General features: G+C 40.5%; 2 protein-coding genes across 5 annotated transcripts in view; both read right to left on the reverse strand.

Annotated features, from left to right (window-relative positions):
• The window catches only part of mtus2a (microtubule associated tumor suppressor candidate 2a), a 38,648-nt gene extending 37,781 nt beyond the window's left edge, over positions 1-867 (reverse strand). For both annotated transcript variants that reach the window (XM_042432318.1, XM_042432319.1), the window contains exon 1: positions 767-867. The gene's annotated coding sequence lies outside the window, so the exon portion shown is untranslated. The remainder of the gene's footprint in view (positions 1-766) is intronic.
• A 1,666-nt stretch (positions 868-2,533) lies between these two features.
• Positions 2,534-21,701, reverse strand: slc7a1a (solute carrier family 7 member 1a). Of its 3 annotated transcripts, none has more exons than XM_042431030.1 (13): positions 21,486-21,701; positions 13,214-13,485; positions 12,940-13,122; positions 12,638-12,796; positions 12,204-12,381; positions 11,800-11,933; positions 9,734-9,956; positions 7,816-7,952; positions 6,767-6,869; positions 6,012-6,217; positions 5,674-5,825; positions 5,460-5,568; positions 2,534-5,178 (listed from the first exon to the last, which is right to left on the reverse strand). In XM_042431030.1, the coding sequence occupies exons 2-13, from the start codon at positions 13,392-13,394 to the stop codon at positions 4,997-4,999; spliced, it is 1,947 nt and encodes a 648-aa protein (XP_042286964.1). In that variant the 5' UTR covers positions 13,395-13,485; positions 21,486-21,701; the 3' UTR covers positions 2,534-4,996. The 3 variants fall into 3 exon arrangements, with proteins under 3 accessions (XP_042286964.1, XP_042286962.1, XP_042286963.1); XM_042431028.1 differs by lacking the exon at positions 7,816-7,952 and adding an exon at positions 8,666-8,805; XM_042431029.1 differs by lacking the exons at positions 7,816-7,952; positions 21,486-21,701 and adding exons at positions 8,666-8,805; positions 17,504-17,734.
• Positions 21,702-21,946: the final 245 nt, after the last annotated feature.

Below are 21,946 nucleotides of genomic sequence, written 5' to 3' on the forward strand. Positions count from 1 at the left end.
ACACTACTTCAAAACCTACTTCATTGGTAAATAGCTAAAGTCTGAGTCATGCATAACAGCACTGTAATCCAAGAAATGAACACTTCTAACACACACATCCATAAAACAATTGGCATCTCAGCCCTTTTGTTTCTCATATAAAGGAAAAACTATAAAGGATGGGGCTTTGATATTGTTTTGAAATTGTATATATCTTTAGATTGATGCCAGAGATGATCATATAAAGTCTGGTATCCCTAAAATCTGACAACACAATGCATAAAAATAAAAACAATTAAGAAATATATATTTTTTAAAGAATCCTTCCAAATATATTCCCTCAAACTGTCCTTGTTGTCACCTGTCAGTGCAGTGGATCATAGCTGGAGTCAGGTCTAAAGCTTAGATAATCTATGTCTGATCATTAGCATCACCCTGCTCCATCCATCACCAACCTGCTCTTCCCCGTCTGACCTCACTGTCCAACCAGCCTACTGCTCCACTTACAGTCTGTGGGTCAAGTTCCACATTACAGTCATACAAATATATTTTTTTGAGGAAATAAACTGTGCATTTTTATAAATTACCTCACTGCATCGGGCCTGCGAAAACTAAACAATCAGATACGTGTTTATTTCAAAATGCTGAGCGAACCGACTACGCAACAAGACCCGAATCCTACATGGAAAAAAATACGTGCGACACTTCTTCAAGAAACTGATGACGCCTGATCAACCGAAGCACCGCTGCAAATTACCCGCAGGATGTTTTCAGGTGCGCGACTTACCTTCAGGTTTCTCTGCTGTTGATACATTGAAGAATGTCGGTCAAATGCAGGAGTTGCAAAACGACACATACACACACGCGCGTGTCTTTCCACTCCCTCTGTTTCTCGCTTTGAGTGGAAACAGTGCAGAGAGAGAGGGAGAGAGAGGGAGAGAGAGATGCTGCGGACAGGAGGAGGAGGAGGAGGAGCGGTGCTGATGCTGCAGCCGACACCTGGCAGTGAATCCTGCTCAGGCACCCGGGCTTTTTTTTTCTCTGTCTCTCTGTCTCTCTCTCTCAACACGATCGCGCTCTCTGCTGGATCATAAGAGAACTATAATGAAAAGTCTGCTCATGCTATATAAGATTTTCACCATAAACATCCGCCCAGAAGAAGGAGTCTGGCTTTTTTTGGAAATCTAGTTTTATTTACAGAAGTGATGCATGAAACATTTTGACAAGAAGGACAACAGCGGACAAAAGACACAAGCCAAAACAAATTACAGGCATCCTTAACTTCTACAGTATATACATGCACGCACTGGTTTTGTATTTGTTACCAAGTCAGACATTGTATAGTGTTTCAACAGTGACCTGGAAGCTGTTTAATGATTGTCGATAGCATTTGGAGGGGTATGACTGAAAATATATCTGACACCAGAAGGCAAGGTTCACTTTCTAGCTTTATCCAGAGCTTTCACCACATGTCACTGTCTTCCTCAGCAAACGGAGCAAACGGAGTTTAACATCACTTGACCCACAGTAAGTTTGAATGCTTTCCTTGATCTTTCTTCAGTCTTTCTTCTGAGGGGTCAGTGATTTTGACCCTTTCCCAGTCCATGTTGGCGTTAGTACATTGACAACTGAGCCAATTCTGTCTGCTGAAGAAGACCGGTAGGAGATGTAGGTCTATCAAGCGGACCGTGAGTTTTTGCAAGGCCAAGAATATTCAGAACATCCACACTCCCCAGGATACACATTTGGTTTTTAAAAAGCTGCAGCTTGTGCGTAAATCCAGCATCTCAACAAAAAGAAAAGATTACACCTCTTATATAAGGCAACATCAAGTGAATGAATGAACCACAGTGCTGATTAACAAAATGAGAAGCCATGAATAATGAGTGACCCACTAATGTGACCATAATAGACATATCTTTTTTGTTTTTTCAACAAAATTTACACATAATTTCACACACCAAAAAAAAAAAAGTCCTGGGAAAAGGCAACCATAAAGCAGCAATAAAAAACATAAAAGTAGCCAGAGGATGTTATCTAATCACAGCAAAATGACATCAACATGAAGTAACCAGTCGTCAACACTGGCTGCTTCTGGATTTGAAACATCAAAAGCCTCATGATGTGACACACATGATATGTAAAGGGGAAAGCTAAGGTCAGTAAGGTCTTAAAGCAGCATCAAAGCACAAAGAAAGAAGAACCTTCTCAGAACTTGTGTTATTAGAGGATAGAGTATTTATATATGAGTGTATGTGTATTTATTGCAGAAGTAAACACTGAGATTTGGCATCACATGTAGCAATAGACAGCAATAGATTTTCAATTATACATGAATCCCTTCATATTAATTCAACAGAAAATCTAATGTACAGTAAATGTCACAGAGAGAAAAACAAACCACGATGTATGATTGGAGTGTAAATTAGAATGTTAGACTGTGAATTGATAAAATTAGTTGAAACAAATAGACTGATGGTAAATGTGATTTTTATGTACTTTGATTATTTGTGAAACAGCAAGTTTATTTCTGCAAGTACCACAAAGGGCTAAATTTCATTCCATTAAGCTGTTCCGTTCACAAATAACAAAAACGGCTAGAAAAGTCAGTCATGTATGGTTGATGAAATTGATATAGGTGTCAGATTATTACACTTCTGTGAAAGGCTACATAACAAGCAGCTCACAATGACCTCAATGAACTTGTTTCTGCTGTTGTCATGCCAACGTCTCATGTTTCTAGTTTTATAACTGCACTTTTTTTGTTAATAAAGGCGTACGCGGTAAAAGTCATGACAAAAGAAGGTGAAGGCAGTGACTTTGCCAACCCTGAGGATACAAAGTTTCAGTTGCACTGATACTGTAAACACAATATAAAGAACGCAATGTTTGACACTTGCAGGGCAACGTAATATCTGCCATAACTGAAGCACCTACAGACAGATGCTTCTAGTTATGCACAAAAGTCATTAGGCATTCAAAATAACAAAAAGCCTTTTCTCCAATTTACAAATAATTTACTGCAAGAAATATAAACAATATCTTATATACACAATCTTAATTATACATGTTGCTACTTATAGACAGCTACTTTGTTGTAAGAGACTCCCAAAACCACAGTGAATGCACTAGAGGGTTACAGCTAATGGGAATATTGGTGATCTAAATGTTAACCAATTAATAGTTACTTTTAAGGCTATGAAAAGAGAAACTTATCTTAAAGTATTATATATTTTAATGAATACAAGCTAAAAATAGAAAGGTGTACCTGATCAAATTCTTTGATGGCTTTTGCTTCATTGTAAAAATGAATCAATCAGATTCAGAATCTGAAAAACACACTGGAAATGACCACGTTTTAAGAAGTGGGTAATAAAAAGGCACATGAGAAAGGCGTAAAATAAACAGGGAACAAACACAAACCCAAATTAAACATTTGAAGAAAAAAAAAAAAAAGTTGGCCTGTATTATTTATAAGGGAAACTAAATGTTACAAGCTATGGATTCAAAAAGACACAGCAGCCAGCACTGTGAAAATCTCCTGTTACATGACATTAACTGACTTACAGCTGAAATACACCAGGCACGGATGGCACGTCACGTAGGTGCTGCGGAGCTGGGTTTTCCACCTGCTACACAGAGTCCATCTCTGACAATGCATGCATATTGCGTTTTGCCAAGTGATAATGCAGTTGGTTATGTAGGGTTTGGAAGTGTAGGCTATATTAACTGCTACTGAATTAATTAACTAGAGGATCATGGATACACATTGATTATTCCTGCTGCATTGCATTGCCTCTGGTACAATGAGATATTTATTTCAATCATTTTTAAACAGTTTGTACTTGTTTTTTTAAACAGAGACGAGTCGCGCGGCTTCTACGGTCATTGTAGCAGCTTCAGTTGGTTGTAATGGACGCACTCTGCTGCAGCCATGCTGTGACAGACGTGTCGAGCGGTGTCCGTGCCTTGTGTATTCTGGTTGTTACACTGTCAGTGTCTTCACCTGATGTTTTACATGTATCAGTAACATCTGTCATTATTATTATGAAGAGGATGCAGACATCTGTTAACAAACTACTCAATTTAAAATGTTCCTTAGGCTTTAGACCTCATCTCCTCCTCTGAATCTTATATGTATGGAATTTTTAACCTAGATTAAAACAACTATTTCTGCATCATACTTAGACTTGAAATTGGACACGCAGAAACTGTAGGCTACAGCTCCCTGCTGGTCCACTTATAGGTGCAACCAGTGGCCCGACCACCTTGTTCTGCTAGTGAACAAGGGTAATTATATAATTGACAAGCAGTGTATTGTGCAAGCTCCCACCTGTCATGAAGGATTGTTAGAGCAGCATTTCAGCATCAGTTACATAAGAGTTGGCAGGTATTCACATTTGCAATAAGAGAATGTAGCTATTGGCATCTGTATTTAATACTGACTGTGATCTAATGTTCAGGAAAATGTAGCTATATAGTATTTATGTTTTAACAGAAAGAAAGAGAAAAATAGAGATTACTGTTGAACTTTATGGCATCCGGAGAAAAGCTGATTGCACATGTGCACATAGTTCTACTGCCAGCACTGTAATCCAGACACTCTTCAGACGACCCGAAGCAAATATTATGGTCTTCCAGTATCCCTGAACCTATAGGAAACATTGACATGTTTCATGTCTCCAACATGTCCCCTCCCCCCTGAGATAGCCAAATGACAACGGCAGTTTAAACCCAAGGCCAAGCAAAAGGGACAACAAACAAAATACTGAAATGATAGAACATGAGGCTTCAAAAGTCCTGTTTTTGCACGTGAATTACCACCAGTTGTCTGTGTTCTACCCAGCAGCCGAAGGGGAAAGTCACAGGTTTGAGTTATTTAGTTATTTATCGTTACTTTCAACTGCCAAAATGGGGAGTACTGCCAATGAGGGGACTGGGACTTGTCCTGTCAAAAATACGCGCAGACCGACTGGCGTCAGGGCAGGATGAAATGTACAGTATGTTCTGATCCTTCCTACAAATCTCCTTCATCATCTTCTCTGACCTCGATGCCGTTGTGGAGGAAGGCCTCCTTTTCTGGTGACATGGCTGAATCATGGTCAAGCTTGAAGCCGTTCATCTCTGTGTCTGGAGACGAGTGGACCATAGTGGCCTCGGCGCTGTGATGAATACCGTAGCAGAAGTAGATCAGGAAACCTGAAAAACAGAACAAGAGATACCGTTATCATCTCTAAAATCAGATTACATTTTCAGATTGATGACATAATAAAGTGGACTGTATGGTAACCATGTTGAACTGCCTTAGTTCAAGCTATTAAAGAAAGCAAACTGATCATCAACAGAGCATCAGCAGTGAAGTGCATGGTTTATGAGGCAAAAGACTATTTCCCTTTTAGGGATCAATATCATTTTTACAATTAAGTCAGTCTAAACCCTGGAAAAACAAGAAATGAAGGATAGAGATGGAGTCTATCTACCTATAGCCATCCAGACTGAAAATCGTATCCAAGTGCCTCTGTCCAGCTGCATCATCAGGTAGACATTGACAAACATGCTGATCACTGGAATGAAGGGTAGCAGTGGAACCTAAAGAGTCAAATATCATAGCAAAAGAGGAAAAGCAAACATTAAGTGTAAGGACCAGAGGAAGTGAAAGACATAAACTTTAAAGATCGAGTTTGCAGCTCAAACCTTGAAGGAGAGTTTCGTCTTGCTCTCAGGCTGTCTCCAGATGATAAAGGTGAGGAGGAGACACGCCATGAAGATGACACTGAGGGCTACAATATTCCACATAGCGAGGCCCCCCTGCACTGCCAGTACACTGAATGCCAGGATCAACAGTCCTGCAAGAAGGACACAATAGGATCAGTCAAATATGCAAAAGGACCCAGATTTTAGATTATTTCAAGCGTAACTCTAGACTCAGTAAATATATTTTAATTCTACTATAATCTACTATCAATCTACTGTACACCTGGATTCAAGACAAATAAAGACCCAATGCTCATGGGTCTTGTATGTTCACATACCCAAGAGAGAGGCACAGATGTTGACAGTGAAGCCTGACAGTATGGACGGCTCAGGGTTGTCCGGGAACATCAGGGTGTTAAAGCTGAGCCTCTCCTCCACACCAGGCAGGATGCCCATACTGGGGGCACTGATGCCATCGCTCATCTCCACCTCCTCCTGGGTATTGGCCATTTCATACACCAGACTGGGCTGCGTGGGCTGGTACCTGACACAATCAAACACACACACACACACATAGAGCTGTTTTACCATTGCAACGTTACTCTGAATTCACACCACTTGAAATTAGTCCCAGTGGTAATGCAGTAATAATATTGCAACACTAGTGCACAATGAACCTGCTTATGAGTAATGTCAATCCTACTGTCAGCTGCAGCAAAATTTTCAGCAACAACAGTTTAAGTCAGTCATAATTTGTCTCGCGGTATAAAATCAATGGAGTATGAGATTGCTTTCAATATGAATGCAGGGACACAAACTCCAGGCAGCAGGAAGGTCGTGATATTATTGCAAAGTGTGCAAGATTGGTCACTGCAGTAACTACAATAAAATGTAGTCTGGTTACACATGACATTGACAAGCATAACCTTACAGCCTCAAGCTGAACCAACTTCAAATTACTTCTCCAGCTGCTTGCCACTGTGAATTCCACACATTCACGCATGAACATTTGATAACTCAGGAAAAAATATGCACCAGTTCAACCCCGGTGTCCCCAGTTAAACTCTACATATACTGTCTCTCTTCCACTGACCTGAGCACCAGGACACAAGCAGCCACTAATGTGTACGCCAGCAGCGTCCCTATTGACATCAGGTCCACCAGGTCCTTAAGGTCGAACAGAAATGCCATGATAGCTTCAAAGAGCAAAAGAGAGAAAAGAGAGAGAGATGGAACGTTGAGAATACATGTTTAAGCCTAAGAAACCTTGTTATAAAAAAAAGGGACTGTAATTTGTTTTGAAGTTACTCCTCTGACCTTCCATAAACATTTGAGGTTAAGGTCTTGTGTGGAATTTTTATTAGTCATTCCAACTCCCTAACATGCTAAACTGGGAGTGTGTCTAATGTTTATGAGGTAATGTTTTTGCCCCTGTCTGTTTGTTTGTTTGTCTGTCTGTCTGACCCTAACCCTAACCCTAACCCTCTAACCCTAACCCAAACCCCCACCATTCAGGGGACCCCAACAGCACATTGTGTGCATTATTTAAAGGCTGGCACTGATGCTGAGGGAACATGGGGCTCAGTGAACATAGGACCTAATTTGAGTGGGGAAAAAAACATTCATGAGGGAACATAAGGCTGACCCTGCTAAACTAAAGTGGTTAACATATCTGATGAACATCAGCATGCTAAAGCACCACCTCACAAAGCTGCTAGGATGGCTGTAGACTCTGTGAAGGTCCTAAACAGGTTTGTTGTAGGTAGGACACAATTCTAAGCATATATACGGTACCACTCAAAAGTTTTGATACACCCTCTCATTCCCTTGAATGAGAAAATGTGTCCAATCTTTTGACTGGTATTACATATCACAAGTGGCGTAACAAACACGATTGGTAGCTACATTTACTACCACACAACTCCTTTCAGATGAAAGTAAATAGTAAGTTTACTCGAGAATTTAAAAAAAACATGTTTAAATGGTCACAAGTTATGGACAAGCCACTCTCTCTATTTGCTATTTGTGCTAATTCCCATACTGACAAAGAGGTCTTTTTTCAACTTTCACATCACATCACATCTACTTCTTCTTCCTCATTCTTTGTCATGCCTCCTATTTGACATTCCCTATTCATCTTACCAGACATAACCCCGGCGGTCATAGTTGACGTTATGGGGGATTTCCTCTCGCTGACACGGGCCAGGAAGGAGAAGAGCAGGCCATCCCGAGCCATGGCAAAGATGATACGGGGTAGAGGGAACATGGAACCCAACAGACTGGGGATGGCGTGGGGAGGAAAACATCAGATTGGGGTGACAGGTGTAGAGTAGATGTACAAGGGGAAGGGAAGAATTGAATGAGGTCAGTATGGAAGAGGGGGGAGAATTAGCGAAAGGAGACGAATATCACTGGCAAGATAGGAGTTGTGGATTTAGGGCTGACGAACGTGCAATGAACGACCGGCTACACTGAAGAGCTGCAGGGGCATGATGTTGGACTGATACCAGTAAAGATGTTCTGATACCAGCATGCATAATTTCTTCCTCTTGAATAACAAATATGTTGTTCCACATGCATTTACTTTCCGTTCCAAGGCAGCGGATCATCTATTGTTACTACAGCATGCATTTCATTATGGCATTTATATTCCTTCTTACTCCCAAGATGCAATGTGCTAATATCCCTTAAGTCTCTTAAAGTTCATTCACTAACCCATGTTACAAGAACAAAAAAGAAGAAATACTATGACCTGGACTGCCTCAACCAACTAAAAAGAGAAACCTGGCCATGTAAGACAGGGTTAGAAACACTTAGTAATTCCCTTTTCATGCTTGAGTGCTGATTTCTGGCAGGTTTCTTCAAAACACAGCCAAAACAGAATCTGCAAGTGGCAGATCATTTGCAACCCAGCACAGCTCAGCCCAGCAGCATGAAAAGAAGCTTCAGTGAACATGGGTGCCGTTTTAAAACATGCGTGTTAGTGTCTCACCTGCCCCTACGCCAGAGGTGAGGGTTGCAGTTAGCGGGGTTTTGGTGCGGGGGCTGATCTCAGCCATGAACTTGAAAAGCAGCCCATCATCAGCCATAGCCCAGATCACACGGGGCATAGGGAACATAGAACCCAGCAGGCTACCAGGGGGGAAAACCAGGATATATAGTATCCACACTTATACCCATGAGAATGCCGTGAAACATACATGAACAGAGACACCAGCTCAAATATACAACGAAAGTCATACAGTATACATACATTAATTTACACAACATGATACACATATAGTTATATAGTGGCATGCAGGAACATATTTAATATCAAAGCATACTTCTGTTCACACGCATCAACCAATATTTTTCATCTGCTGTGCTTTTAAGATCATATGAGCGCCAGAGATGATGCAAATGGTCACCTCAAGTAAACTATGCACACATTTTTAAATGATATAATTCATGTATAATTCATAATTAATCATAATTATTTATAAAAGTAATATTAATTCAAATGATGTGCAATATAAAGTATATACAGTATAAGACAAAAATTTGGACACACTTTCTCGTTCAAGGGAATGGGAAGGTGTGTCCAAACTTCTGACTGGTACTATATGTACATGAATACCACAATTAAAAACTGATTATTGGTAAAGATGCAGCTTGTGATGGCCTTTGGTGACATGAGCAAGTGTTACATAACCACATACATAGACTGATGGTACGATATTCTTAGCAATGGTCTTATTTTAGTTAAGGGATCAAATGCCCACTGAAGTTAAATATACACTCACACAGTTACACACACACAAACAGTGTGTATGTGTGTATATTATATATATATATATATAATAGTGTGGGTGTATATATTATTATTATTAGTGTGTGTGTATATATATTATATAATAATATAATAATATGTATATATATATATATAAATAATATATACACACACACACACACACACACACATATACACATATACATATATGTCTGCATGTGTAAGAGAGTACATAAGCGTGTATTTTAAACTTAGACCAGACAAATGCAGGCGTGTGTAAGGGCTTACCTAGTAGACAGAGCACAAAGAGAGCCTACAGCCACAGCATATTTGGCTCCTCCCCAGTCTACATATTTAAAAGCTACAGGAAGAGGGCTGTTGCTGTCCAGCAGATAGTATGGCATCATTAGGGTGAGGGCAGCAGAAACACCGAAGTACGCTACAAAGCAGATGAGCAGAGAGGATACGATGCCGATAGGAATGGCTCTCTGGGGGTTCTTCACCTCTTCACCTAGGGCACAGACAGTGAAAAAACACAGTTAAAGGGGTTGTAAATTTTGTCAGACACAAAAGACACAAAACAATTTACTGCGACCGATTGTCCTATTAAAGATGCAGTGGGTAGAATTTAGTGGCATCTAGCGGAAAGGGCTTGGCAGAAATGGGATATAATATTCATAAATATGTTTTAATCACCTGAAAATATTTTATTACCTTAGAATGAGCCCTTTATGAAAACAAACAGGTCTGTTTATGAAAACAGACAGGTTCGTCTGTTTTCATAAACTGTACACTTAGGAGGGTGAGTGGAGGGGTATTCAGTTGGTTGCAATCTGCAACCTCACCACTAGATGCCACTAAATCCTACACACTGCACCTTTAAGCAAAGTAGAAAGTGCACTTTTATTTGGCTGAAGAGGTTTGGCTCTTGAGACATTCAACGATGAGTGCAACTCATCAAGGTTTCAGAAGAGTTCACCACTTTTGATTGAGAAGTTATCATGATCAACTAGGCCAACATAATAAATTGCTGCAGGATCACAGATCACTAAAACTGCTTTGGTTGCATTGAAAGTAACATTTTCATGAAAGTAACAGAACTGTCCACTAAGTTGTCACTTGTCTCCGTAAATAGTTTAAATGGAACATGCTTTTTTATTCTGGAGGGAAATTTTTACTTTCTTAAATTATCATTTGTGCAACTGTCATTGCAACAGCCTGACATCCCTACATTAGCAGCCACACTACTGTTGGTGGTAACAAACTACACACATTTTAATGCAGGACTTTAGCAGATTTTGTATGCATCATTTAATCTTTTATAGCAGTATTGGCAGAATTCCACTAAACGTGGCAAACTGACAGATTTAAGAAGCCTTTTGCATGGTATTTTGCAGCAAATCGAACAAGGAACTTATTTTCTCTATTCACCCCACAAGACTGAAACACCTAACTATTCAGCTGCAGGCGCTTATGCAACAGTGGTCCACAGGTGAACACTCAGGTCTTGTTCTGCGATGAAATCATGTTGCAATGATGGAGTGTGTGTCTAACGCTGTGTCTGGATCCTCTCATGCACTGCTGTCCATGACAGGTGACAGCCACTGATTGACCCAAGGTCAGGCGTCATAAGCATAACAGTGGTAACAGTTGTGTGACTATGTTTGTGTGTATGTGTGTGTGTGTGTGTGTTGAGGGGGAAGGGGATGATGGCTTCATGCCAACTTAACTTTAGGTAGCAAGAATACACACACACACACACACACACACACACACACACACACACAGATGATATAATGGCTTAGGCCTGCCTGTGTTTGTGACAGACATGCCCCCACAAGCCATACTCAAGCAAACTCGTTCAGGGTTAACTTCACGCTAGCCAATCAGAATTCAGGAAACAGAGGGGTGGGAACGGCTGGGGGACCACAGAGCAGGCAAGCTGGAAGAAATTTGTTAACTCTCCCTTTATTACAAGCCAGCGTCCTTGAACAGACTGAGCAGATTAGAAACTACATGCATGAACAGTACACAGCGTAGAAAAACATGAGGAACACCCCCCCCCACAAACCTCACATCAACATTTTCCCCCCTAACCTGCGTCACAGTGCTTGGAACTTTGCCAAGAGCAGAATTAGGCCAAATGCATTAAACAGCATCTTTTCTCTCTGCCCTGCCCCTCTTATGTAATACTACTGAATGTTTAGACAAGCTTAGGATAGAAATGCCCCCCCACCCCCACCACCACCACCAAAACTGAAGCATGCCCATTAGGCAGTAGAAGGGATATGAGAAGTAAAACAAAAGGGGCCAGAAAACAGAGGAAGTTTTTTCTGGTATCCTCCTGCACTGACCTGTGGTGGCGATGCAGTCAAATCCTACAAAGGCATAGAAGCAGGTAGCAGCTCCGGAAAGGACGCCTGTGAAACCGAATGGCATGAAGCCACCCTCTCCTAACCTTTCTTTGGAAGGTGGGTTGTCCGTGATACTGGAAATGTGAAGAAACGAACGATTAAAACTGTCAAAAAAACAAACTGTATTGGACGAATTAGTTGTTTAAAAATTATCCAGAGTATATGAGACATTGTTTCTGGGATGGAGGTAGAAATGATGCATGATTGCAGATGCATGCTGCAAAACTTCTTGGGTGAACTGACCCTTTCAGCTGAAAAAAATACAGTATCAAAAATAACAAAGTATGCCTCATGAAACAACATGGACATGTCAAAAAGCTGAGTGTGTATGAGCATGTCCTTACTTGAGGCTGGAGTTACTGGTATTGTAGGTATGTAGGATCTCTTCAGGGTCTAGCTGCCAGTTCTTCAAAGTGCCTTTGACCAGTCCGGACACCACCATGAACAGCAAGACTAGGATGTTGATGCACGTAAAAACCTTGTTCACCATCGCTGACTCTTTGACCCCAAATGCCAGCAAACCTTAAATATGGAAAAGACAGAGAAAGGAAACAAAAAGAAGAAAGAAATTAACACTTGTTGGAGAAAGAGACGTGGAAGGACAGTTGAATAAATTACACCTGTTTCGTACTCAAATTTGTCAACTAAGTATCTGTCATGGATATCTACAATGTCAACTGTACCAAGTGTTAAAAGTCCAAGGGTGAGACAAAGCATATAAGCAATGTGAAGCAAAAGTGAAAACATGAGAGAGACAGAAAGGGAGAAGTGTCTTTACCTGTAAGGGTTATAATGATGACTACAGCAAACATGTCTGGATATTCTGCCAGTATGCCTGGTGCATTCATGGACATGTACTTTCTGCAGAACTGCTCTATGCACTTCCCTACCAACTCGTCGAAGGTTGCGCTCCATGCACGGGCCACACTGGAGGTACCTGAAATGGAGAGAGGACTTCTCTTGGTGACTGTTTCCTGTTTTGTTCATCTTTTTTCAACTATAAATGAACACAAACTGCTTTCTACACCTCAACAAAAAGGGAACAGCATAATAGGAAATGCGGTATTGCTTCATGTTTACCGATGATATAGGAGAGGATGAGGTTCCATCCAGTGATGAAGGCCCAGATTTCCCCTACAGTCACATAGGAGTACAGATAAGCCGAGCCTGTCTTTGGAACACGGGCTCCAAATTCAGCATAGCACAAGCCAGCCAACACCGAGGCTAATGCTGCTATCAGGAAAGACAGCACAATAGCAGGACCTGGGGGGGGCAATGCAAATCACATGATTATAGAGGTTTTAAAATTTGCAACACACTACATTTTTAATAATTTAAAATAATACAAACGTACCTGAATTCTCACGTGCAACAGCACCAGCTAGCACATAGACACCAGCCCCCAGCGTGCTGCCCACGCCCAGGGCCACCAGGTCAAAAGTATTGAGGCATCGGGAAAGACGGGAATCCTCTGTGTTACAGTCCACCACCTTCACCCTCAACAACTGCTTCGCGAAACTAAGAAGCAGCGCCATGGATCACAGTCTGGCCTCAGGGAGGGTAGGGGAGGCAAGGGGGAAAAGGTTGACCAGGGCTCAGAGGTCACAGGGGAGAGGTCACATACACCTTAAAAGGGAGGCAAAGGAGGGAAATAATGAAGGGTTAGGGGTTCTTAAATGAACAGGTCACCACAGGAGTATAATTTTATTCAAGACTAAAGTTTGAACACAAAATATACACCAAAAATAGCCTGTTGGATGTCTGTGTGAAAAGTACATAGAGGCCACGTTTGCAATCACATTGCAGTAGTTAAGAGTTACAGACTGAGCTCAAGGGGTTCACTGGTGCTCGACAAACTTATTTTAAGTAGAACACGGTTTCTTGGGGTGTTACATAACACAACCTAAATCCACAATGTGTGACTGCTAGCCAAAAAACCAGGGGCCTATAGGGATAATCCATCTTATTGCTGGATACAATGCTGACATATGTTACATAACACAACGCAACTCACAGGAGAGGAGGCAAAGCCTTTGAACAGACTGTTCAACACAAAGAGAATCATAACTCATGACACAGAAACACTGTTTTGAAACATGCAATGGGGACTCATCACATTGTGTTACTCCTACACATACCTGAAGTAATAAAACTTCTACTTGGGGTAGTACAAATAAGGACAGTCCACCATGAAGTTGAGTGCTCAAAGTAAACAGACTTAATAGAAAGCAAATAAAATAACAAATGGGCCAAAGTAGACGGAAATGGACAGTCACAAGCAACTTGCTCTTATTTTAAAGGCACCTAAACACCTATCATTCACATTTCCAGGTCTATATTTATATTCTGGGGCTCTACTTATATTCTGTGGCCCTTTATGCAGCACCTCAGTTCAGTCTCTGTCTGAAACAGGCCATTTTAGCTCCTGGCTCTGTTCTGAAAGGTCAGCTTCTGGAAGTCTGCTGAGACACAGCCAGCAATGTAAACAAATAGTAGTAGTAGGATTTCACTTCTTTTCCTCATTTTTTTTATTCAAAATGTCAACCTCTAAAAATACATACAAATTTGAGCCAAAAAATGATCCAAAATATGAGAAGACAACACAAACAACCCATGGAACAACTTTAGCAACAAAGACTAAAGAACGGACAGATGTTTGTGGGCATGTGCAAACACTCTGACATCATTTTGACATTTTGGTAAGTAGAGGTAACTTTAGAAACGGAGCGTTCAGAGCAGCCTGAAGCCTGGGCTTTTGACTCTCAGTTTTGACCATGAATAACATAGATATCCAACATTATAACAGTGTATATATGACAGAAAATCAGCTTGAAAATAGAAGATCTGAATTTATAAACTTGCAAGGAAACTTCTGTATTTTTCAACCTGGACCATATTTTCCCATCATTTTGGGTCTAAGTGACTAATGGGAACAGAAATTTAAAAATTAGTCACTACTACATGCAGCTAGTTCCTGTGTTCTTGTGTTTACTTTCGTTGTCAGATGCTTATAATAACAATCTGAGCCTATCAGTGCCAAAAATAAGCACTTTTAGTGGACGTACTTTGACGTGTGATTACACTGCAGCCTGTTTCGCAGCCACTGGCTGAACCACTCTTGCTCAATACTGGACCAATTTCAAAAACTTTTGTCCTCATTAGTCACTTAGACCCAAAATGATAGGAAAGCAGGGTCTACGTTGAAAAATACTGAAGTTTCCCTTGAACGCTAAAATCTAAGGGATACTCCAGTAATTTAATAATGCACTTCTGTGCTCACAAGACACATTAAAAATAGATAGTCAATGCTGAAGCAGCAAGGGCTGTGATATAATAATTTGTGGTCTCTCTTTTAGACCTTTCACTTCCAGTTTATAATGCCGGCTTTCTATTCAAAAGTTTTAAGCCAAAATAAACCCTGATGATGTCATCAGAAACCTCCTCCAGAGCCACAGAAGACATTATACACCTGTTTTCACAGGCAGCCATGCATAACATTATCTGTATCTAAACTGAAGACTTGGAGCTGGAACAGATTTATCTTTGGCAGCATGCTACTTTCTGACAGACTCATATCTAAATGCAACAGTTTGTGCTCATGAAAAAAGTTGAGAATATGGGAAGGAATTAGCAGCCAACACAGTTTGACACTGTGTCTTCCCTCTGGAGGCCAATTGCAGCTGTATGACCCCGCTCCATAGTGGTCAGTAGTCTGTCCAACATCTCATGCACATTCCCCAGTGCTGAGCTCACAAACGGGGAAGTAATACTTGATATTTGGAGGGAGAAAAAATATGGAGGGCAGATCGAGGAATAGAAAGGGGGGAAAAAAAGGAGGGGTTGGGGGGCAGGGGTATAAACAATGTCCTAGTGCAACATTAGTTCAGTTGTGGTAGTCTGGCTGAAGCGCAGTGTCATGTCCTGTGGAAGAGAGAAGTCGGGAATTGAGTGAGTGACATGCAGTAGCATAGCACTGTGACCCATTTCTAGACAATGGCACCTCTCCAGAACCAACTGACATGAGGACACAAAACCAGAAAGGTCATGTGGACAGTGCAACACGTCACATGTCATGGAAACTTCCACTTAAGGTTGACTTAAGGTGACGACCTTGCAGCCTTTTTTTCTTTCCAGAACACTTTCCAAACTTTCCAACCTGGGCTATTAGATCACATATAAAATATTTTGGAGTCATATAAACTGTAAAATGTCTTATACACTTGTACACAAAGATCATGTTTGCAGATGGAGAAATTCATGTTAGTGTTCTGAGAAACCCGTCAACACATTTACTGCAATTGTCTTCTTCTTAGCAGTGATCACACAGAGATGAGCTACTAAAAACACAACACTGACAAAACTATGGTTTTCCTAAGGTATGTATGACTGGCATTCAACCAGCCACATTAAAACAGCTTATAGATTTTACAAAAATAGACGTCACAGGTTTTATAATGTGGTTGATCTCCACAGATCTAACAAAAACAAAATAAAAGCTTCAAAAAAGGATTTTTCCATATATATTAAAAACACTTTTCTTTATTAATTAACTGGCTTGTGGCTGGTAGTTGTGTTTCCTGTTGTACCTAATTCTTCACCATAATCAAGCTGAAATTACAACACAAGTCAGAAGAATCCCATCTCTCCTACTTGCAGTTGCTAGTTAGTGTTGTAGAGGTCACTATTGTTTGCAATGTGTCATTAATCAAATGGTGTTGCATGTCAGCAGTGGTTCTCTTTAGAAATGGTGTGGAAAGAATCACTCAGGTGTACATTCAGACATCATATAACACTGTACTACTGCCAACTATTAGGAACCCACAATATTATAATGTAGCTTTTAATACTAATCTGATACAAGATTATACTTCACAGATGTGTTAGTGTAGGGTATTTTGTTGTGTCTCGTTAAATACAGTATATGGTATACTGTACTGACATGGAATTCATGGATATGCAGATGTCTCATAGAGATTAAATCATAACCGCATACTTTTTTTTCCTGAATGAAAACTAAAAGAGACCATAATCATGAAAGAAAGAATCTACATCCATGTATTTGCATTTACACATTATGTAAACTAAAAAAAATGAAATACATATTTCAAAAACAAGCACTGCAACATTCCAGTAAACGTAACAGCATGGTTGGGAAGTTCAAACAGCAAAACCACTGTATTGTTGCTTATATTATTATTCTGCCCAGATAAATAAATAGCTGATTACTATAACGGCACCTGTGGTACATTATTGTAAAACCTGGGAATTTCATTTAAAAAAACTTAGAGAAAATACCATTCATATAGCCATGGGTAATCTTAAAGTGCTTATAGGAATGCATACAAACACAGTAGAAAGTGAAGTAGCCTATATGAACCACATGACCCCTCCCTGACCTGGGTACACAGGTTATGCAACTGCTGAGTCAATACAGTCTTCTGTCAATACAGTTAAGCAGACCAAATAATGACACCTTAAACAAAAGGAAATCTGACAATTCACAACAACCTTACATGCTTGAAACAGGGAGCATAATGAAATACACATACACATGCACATGTCAATGCCACACATCAATGTCAAAATTGCAATAATCTGTTTCTATACAGAGGAATGAGAAAATACAAAGAAATCGAATACTTACAGCACTCAAAACCACCTAAAGATACGCTTCACCTGTTGATCGGAGCAGAAAGTTCGAAGGAACGATGGCAACTAAAGGGATTAAACAACGTATTTGCTAACTATTCTTCGAGCTGCTGTGAAGAGTGCAGAGTGTTTGACGGACGCCGTTCTGAAATAGAATCTGGAGGAATCACATGGCTTGGCTATTCCAAGCAGCTACTGGGTGTTCAAACACACACGCACGCACGGTCATAATGTAGAAGTAGTTGGCTGACAGTGGAAACCTTGATAAATTTAATTTTACAGTAGTAATTCCAGATGCATATTAACTCTTATGCAATCACAAAGTTGCACTCAAAAAACATGCAAATAGTCACAGTAACCCAATTTATCTACAAAAATGCGTCTGTAACTTGCGGCTGCATCCAGATAAGCCTTTGGATTGCTGTCACTCATGCACGCAAGTGCACACATTTATGTATGGATGCTTTATTTGATTTTCTGTAACGGAATGATTATTTAGTAGAGAATACCACAGGCTTTAGAAAGCATAGTACTCAACCCACTGTGGAGAAAGTAGAGGCAGTGTCTGTCAGTGGGAAGGAGTGAGTGAACAGGGAAGGGGGGTGTGAGTCCCTGGAACCAATGAAAGTAGACCATTAATATGACACTGCTTGACATTTAGGGAAGGGCTGACGGCTGAAATAAAGCCTTTTTCAGTACTACAACCAAATAATTGGGTTTATATGGCAGTAATTAATGAAGTGCATCTTCTAAAAACAGAGTAAATAGTAGATAAAACATATTTCAGATGGTCAATAGAGATTTGGCTTAACAGAGTTATCCTGGTAAGTCACTGTTAAAAAATTTCTCTTGAGTATGGTTTCACCTTACCTCATGTGGCTTTAGGGCTGATAGTCAATGAAAAACCATACACTCAGCAGAATGTGCTTATGGTATGATCTACAGAGGGCAGATCATACCATGCTGGCAAGCTAAGATGTAGAGGACTCGACAGTATCTTTGTGTGCACATATACATACACTGGAGTGCACTCAAGCAACAGCAACTCATTTTCACTTTGTGTCTTTGGCTGTTCATCTGTCTTTTGTCGCTTAACTATCCCGCATTACATATAATGCATGTTAGATCTTGCTCACTGTTGCTTAGCTAAGCTCTAAGTAACTGCCTGCATGCATACACGAGAGGAGAAAGGACGGCATGCAACAGTGGAACGATGCCTGCTGCCTGTTGCCAGTTTTTATCCGTTCCCATCCCATGCAGCTTGGTGTACACATGATGCCTCTCGACTCTGCCAGATAGACATCACTGTGCTAATAGTATAAATACCCTGTGAATAGTCTATTCACATCACTAATCTGGTTACTTATTATGTTTGCAATGATTTCCTGGTGTCATCTAAATTACCCAGGTAACTAAGTTGCAAAGACTTTATCGTTTGGGCTGCAGTAGCGCATATAAACAAAGCATGTGTTGCTATTTAACAGACTGTGATGGTGGCCGTTTCATACGTGCCCCGCTGGGTCACCTTGAACTTTTCATGCGTGTAGATTTCAACAATGTGTGTCAGTCAGTCAGTCGGTCAGGAACAAGCAAAGTCATGGTGTGCACCACCTCCCAGAGCAGAAAGAAATGATATGAGTAATGCATTGGCAGGTCATAATGTTTCCTAAATAAGGAGTATCTGCAATCAACTTCAAGAGTAATTTAGAACTTGTTTAAATTATGGGCACCTAGTACCTAGGAGAGCACCTTCTTCTTTTGGTATGTTTAGCCAAATTTATAGCAAAACTAACAACTTATGAAAAAGGACAAATGACAGGCAGCATGCCCTCTGCCTTTCTAGACAAACAACCACCCTGCCTGCTCTCATCCCTCTCCCTGAGTCTGGGACATAGGCCAGTAAAATAATCACATATTTTAGGAAACAAAAGACTGGCCCCTCTCCTCCACTTATTTCAGCTTTTTAAGGTCAGGACACTGGAGGACCTTTCATTTTTTTCAGTTTCACTTCAAGTGTATCAAAGAAAGCAAAACACACTGGTATCTCTGTTGAACACTGCAGCCTCTTTGCTGATTAGTGCCGAGTTGTCTTCAGAGGAGTTAAGATAATGTGGGTGGACTATAACTGCACTGGCCAAAGATGGGAGACATCCAACATCTCCAGAAGAACATGAATATTTTAGTCAACCGGTTTTCAAGTTTAAGCATAAATATGTATTGTGTATGTGTGTGTGCGCGCATTACTATTGCCCAACTTCGTAATACGTCCTGATTCATGTTATGTACACACTGTAATCTATTTATTGCAGCTACAGTCACTCACATTTGGCACACTGCAAGTCAAAGTCAAAAACCACCAACTGCAACTTGTTTCATCTTTTTTTTTTCATTATGAGTCTGAACAAAAGCCACACACAGTTCAGAGCAAATAGAACTTCATGCTGGTATAATTGCGCATACAGGCAATCAAACAGTTAGCCTGAGAGGTGCAGCGAACAGGAAATATGAAGCCCCTTTGCATGCTGAAGCCCTCTCCAGAATCTGAGTGAACCTGGAAAGCTTCCACACACACACACACACACCCTTTAGTGACTCTAATAGTGGGGTCAGACGACACCCAAGGGTCATTGAGGGACTACCATGGGGGTCCCCAGATAAATGGGGAATATTTTAATTTCACTATTATTTCATTGACTTGAAGTTAGCCCAATGAGAGAATGTATAATAATGACTATTCTGTTCACAGGTTTCACACTCTTCAGCGTTATCTGCCCCTATGATCTGCCCACCTACAGTGTACAGATTACATACAGGACATGTTCCAACCCTGCAGTCAGCAACTCGCCTGCTAGTGACCCACTTTCAGACCAGCTAAAGTTAGACTTACTGGAGATATATGAGATATGGTCTGAGCTGATGCCATCGAGATCTAAAAGGCTTGCTACTGGCAGTATCATTTGTAAAATACTGTTAAATTGGAACATAAAAAATTAGCTATTTATTAATTGAGCATCTGGGGTCAGACATTTAAATGCTCATCTTTCACTAAACAAGACTGATGATTATTTAGTATTCAAGCTGTTTTTCCAAATGCCAAATTCAGGTGCAAATCCATTAGGTTGAGCCAACTCATGCCTCTATCATAAGCACCCATCACTATATACGCTCACATCCTGTCAACATCCTGTGTTCTTGTGATTGTAGGTTGTATTTCAATTGATAAATGAGTAAGTAAGTAAGTAATGTCCTCTCCACACTACTATTTTTCATAATTTTTCAAACACTACATCTATCTAATGTCTGGTATTATTACATTGTTATAAAAAGGTTTAAGACAGAACATCAATGATTTGATACTGAAAGAATTTATTTTAGCAATTGGTTTCCCACCCTGCGATTTTAACTTTTCTACAGTATGTGAGTACTTTTCCAACCTCTTCTTTATTTGCTGCTTGCTTGCATGTCAGTTTCTGCTGTGTGTGGGGCCACTTGCTGCTTTCACTCCAGTCCAGACTACATTTACCATCCCCCCCCCTCCCTCCCTCCCTCCCCTCACAAAGAGTATATGCAAACCTTTCAGTCCCGGTTCCAGACCAGTTTTGAATCCGGTACAAACATTAATAGTGAGGTGCAAGTTGTGTGAAAAGTAAATAAAGGAACAGTTGGGATACTTTCCTCGGGCTTGGCCCCCCCTGTCACAAACACAGGCATGCTGTAAGGAGCCGCAGCGCTGTAAAGTAGTTAAAATGGGGTCCGAAGGAAGCGAGCATGTGGTTTGCAGCGTGTGAGATACACACTCATTTTTTACGCAAGGGAAGCGTGTTTTTGTGTGGGGGCCTCTGACTGACATGTTAACCACCAAGTCAAAACCGGGATACACATACTAGAAAGTTAGTAATCGCGCATTCAAAAAAAACAAACATTTTCATGCATGTGGCTATGAAGCAAAATGCAACGTTTACATAGTTGTTCTTTACCTTGCAAAAGAAGCGCATAAGAGGGGATTCCAGGATATTGACAATTTCCTTGAGAGGTCTTTAAAAAAAAAAAAAACTTGGAAACGATGGTACCCAAAACTGCGTCCACACACGACGGTCGGCAAAGATGTTTGTCCTCCTTTACAGGTGGTAAAGAGGAACTTATAGAGCTCGTTCGATGGGGAGCAGAGAGGCAAATATAAGCAGCCCCGCCCTCGTTACTACTAGTTCTGCAGTAGTCATTGGCTTGAGACTACTGCATTTGTGCCTCAAGAGGCTGAAATCAGTAACGAATTCGTAGGTATAATTTCACATGAACGGCTTTGATCATGAAACAGGCAGTAAGCAAATTTGGAGAGCTTTAACTAAAAAAAAAAAAAAAAAATCAGTGTTAGCTCAATTGGAAATTGAAAAAAAGATCGGACAGATTGGAGTCTTTAAAAACTTTAACTCGAAATTGA

Source organism: Thunnus maccoyii, chromosome 13, assembly GCF_910596095.1.
Source record: "Thunnus maccoyii chromosome 13, fThuMac1.1, whole genome shotgun sequence".
Classification (NCBI taxonomy): domain Eukaryota; kingdom Metazoa; phylum Chordata; class Actinopteri; order Scombriformes; family Scombridae; genus Thunnus; species Thunnus maccoyii.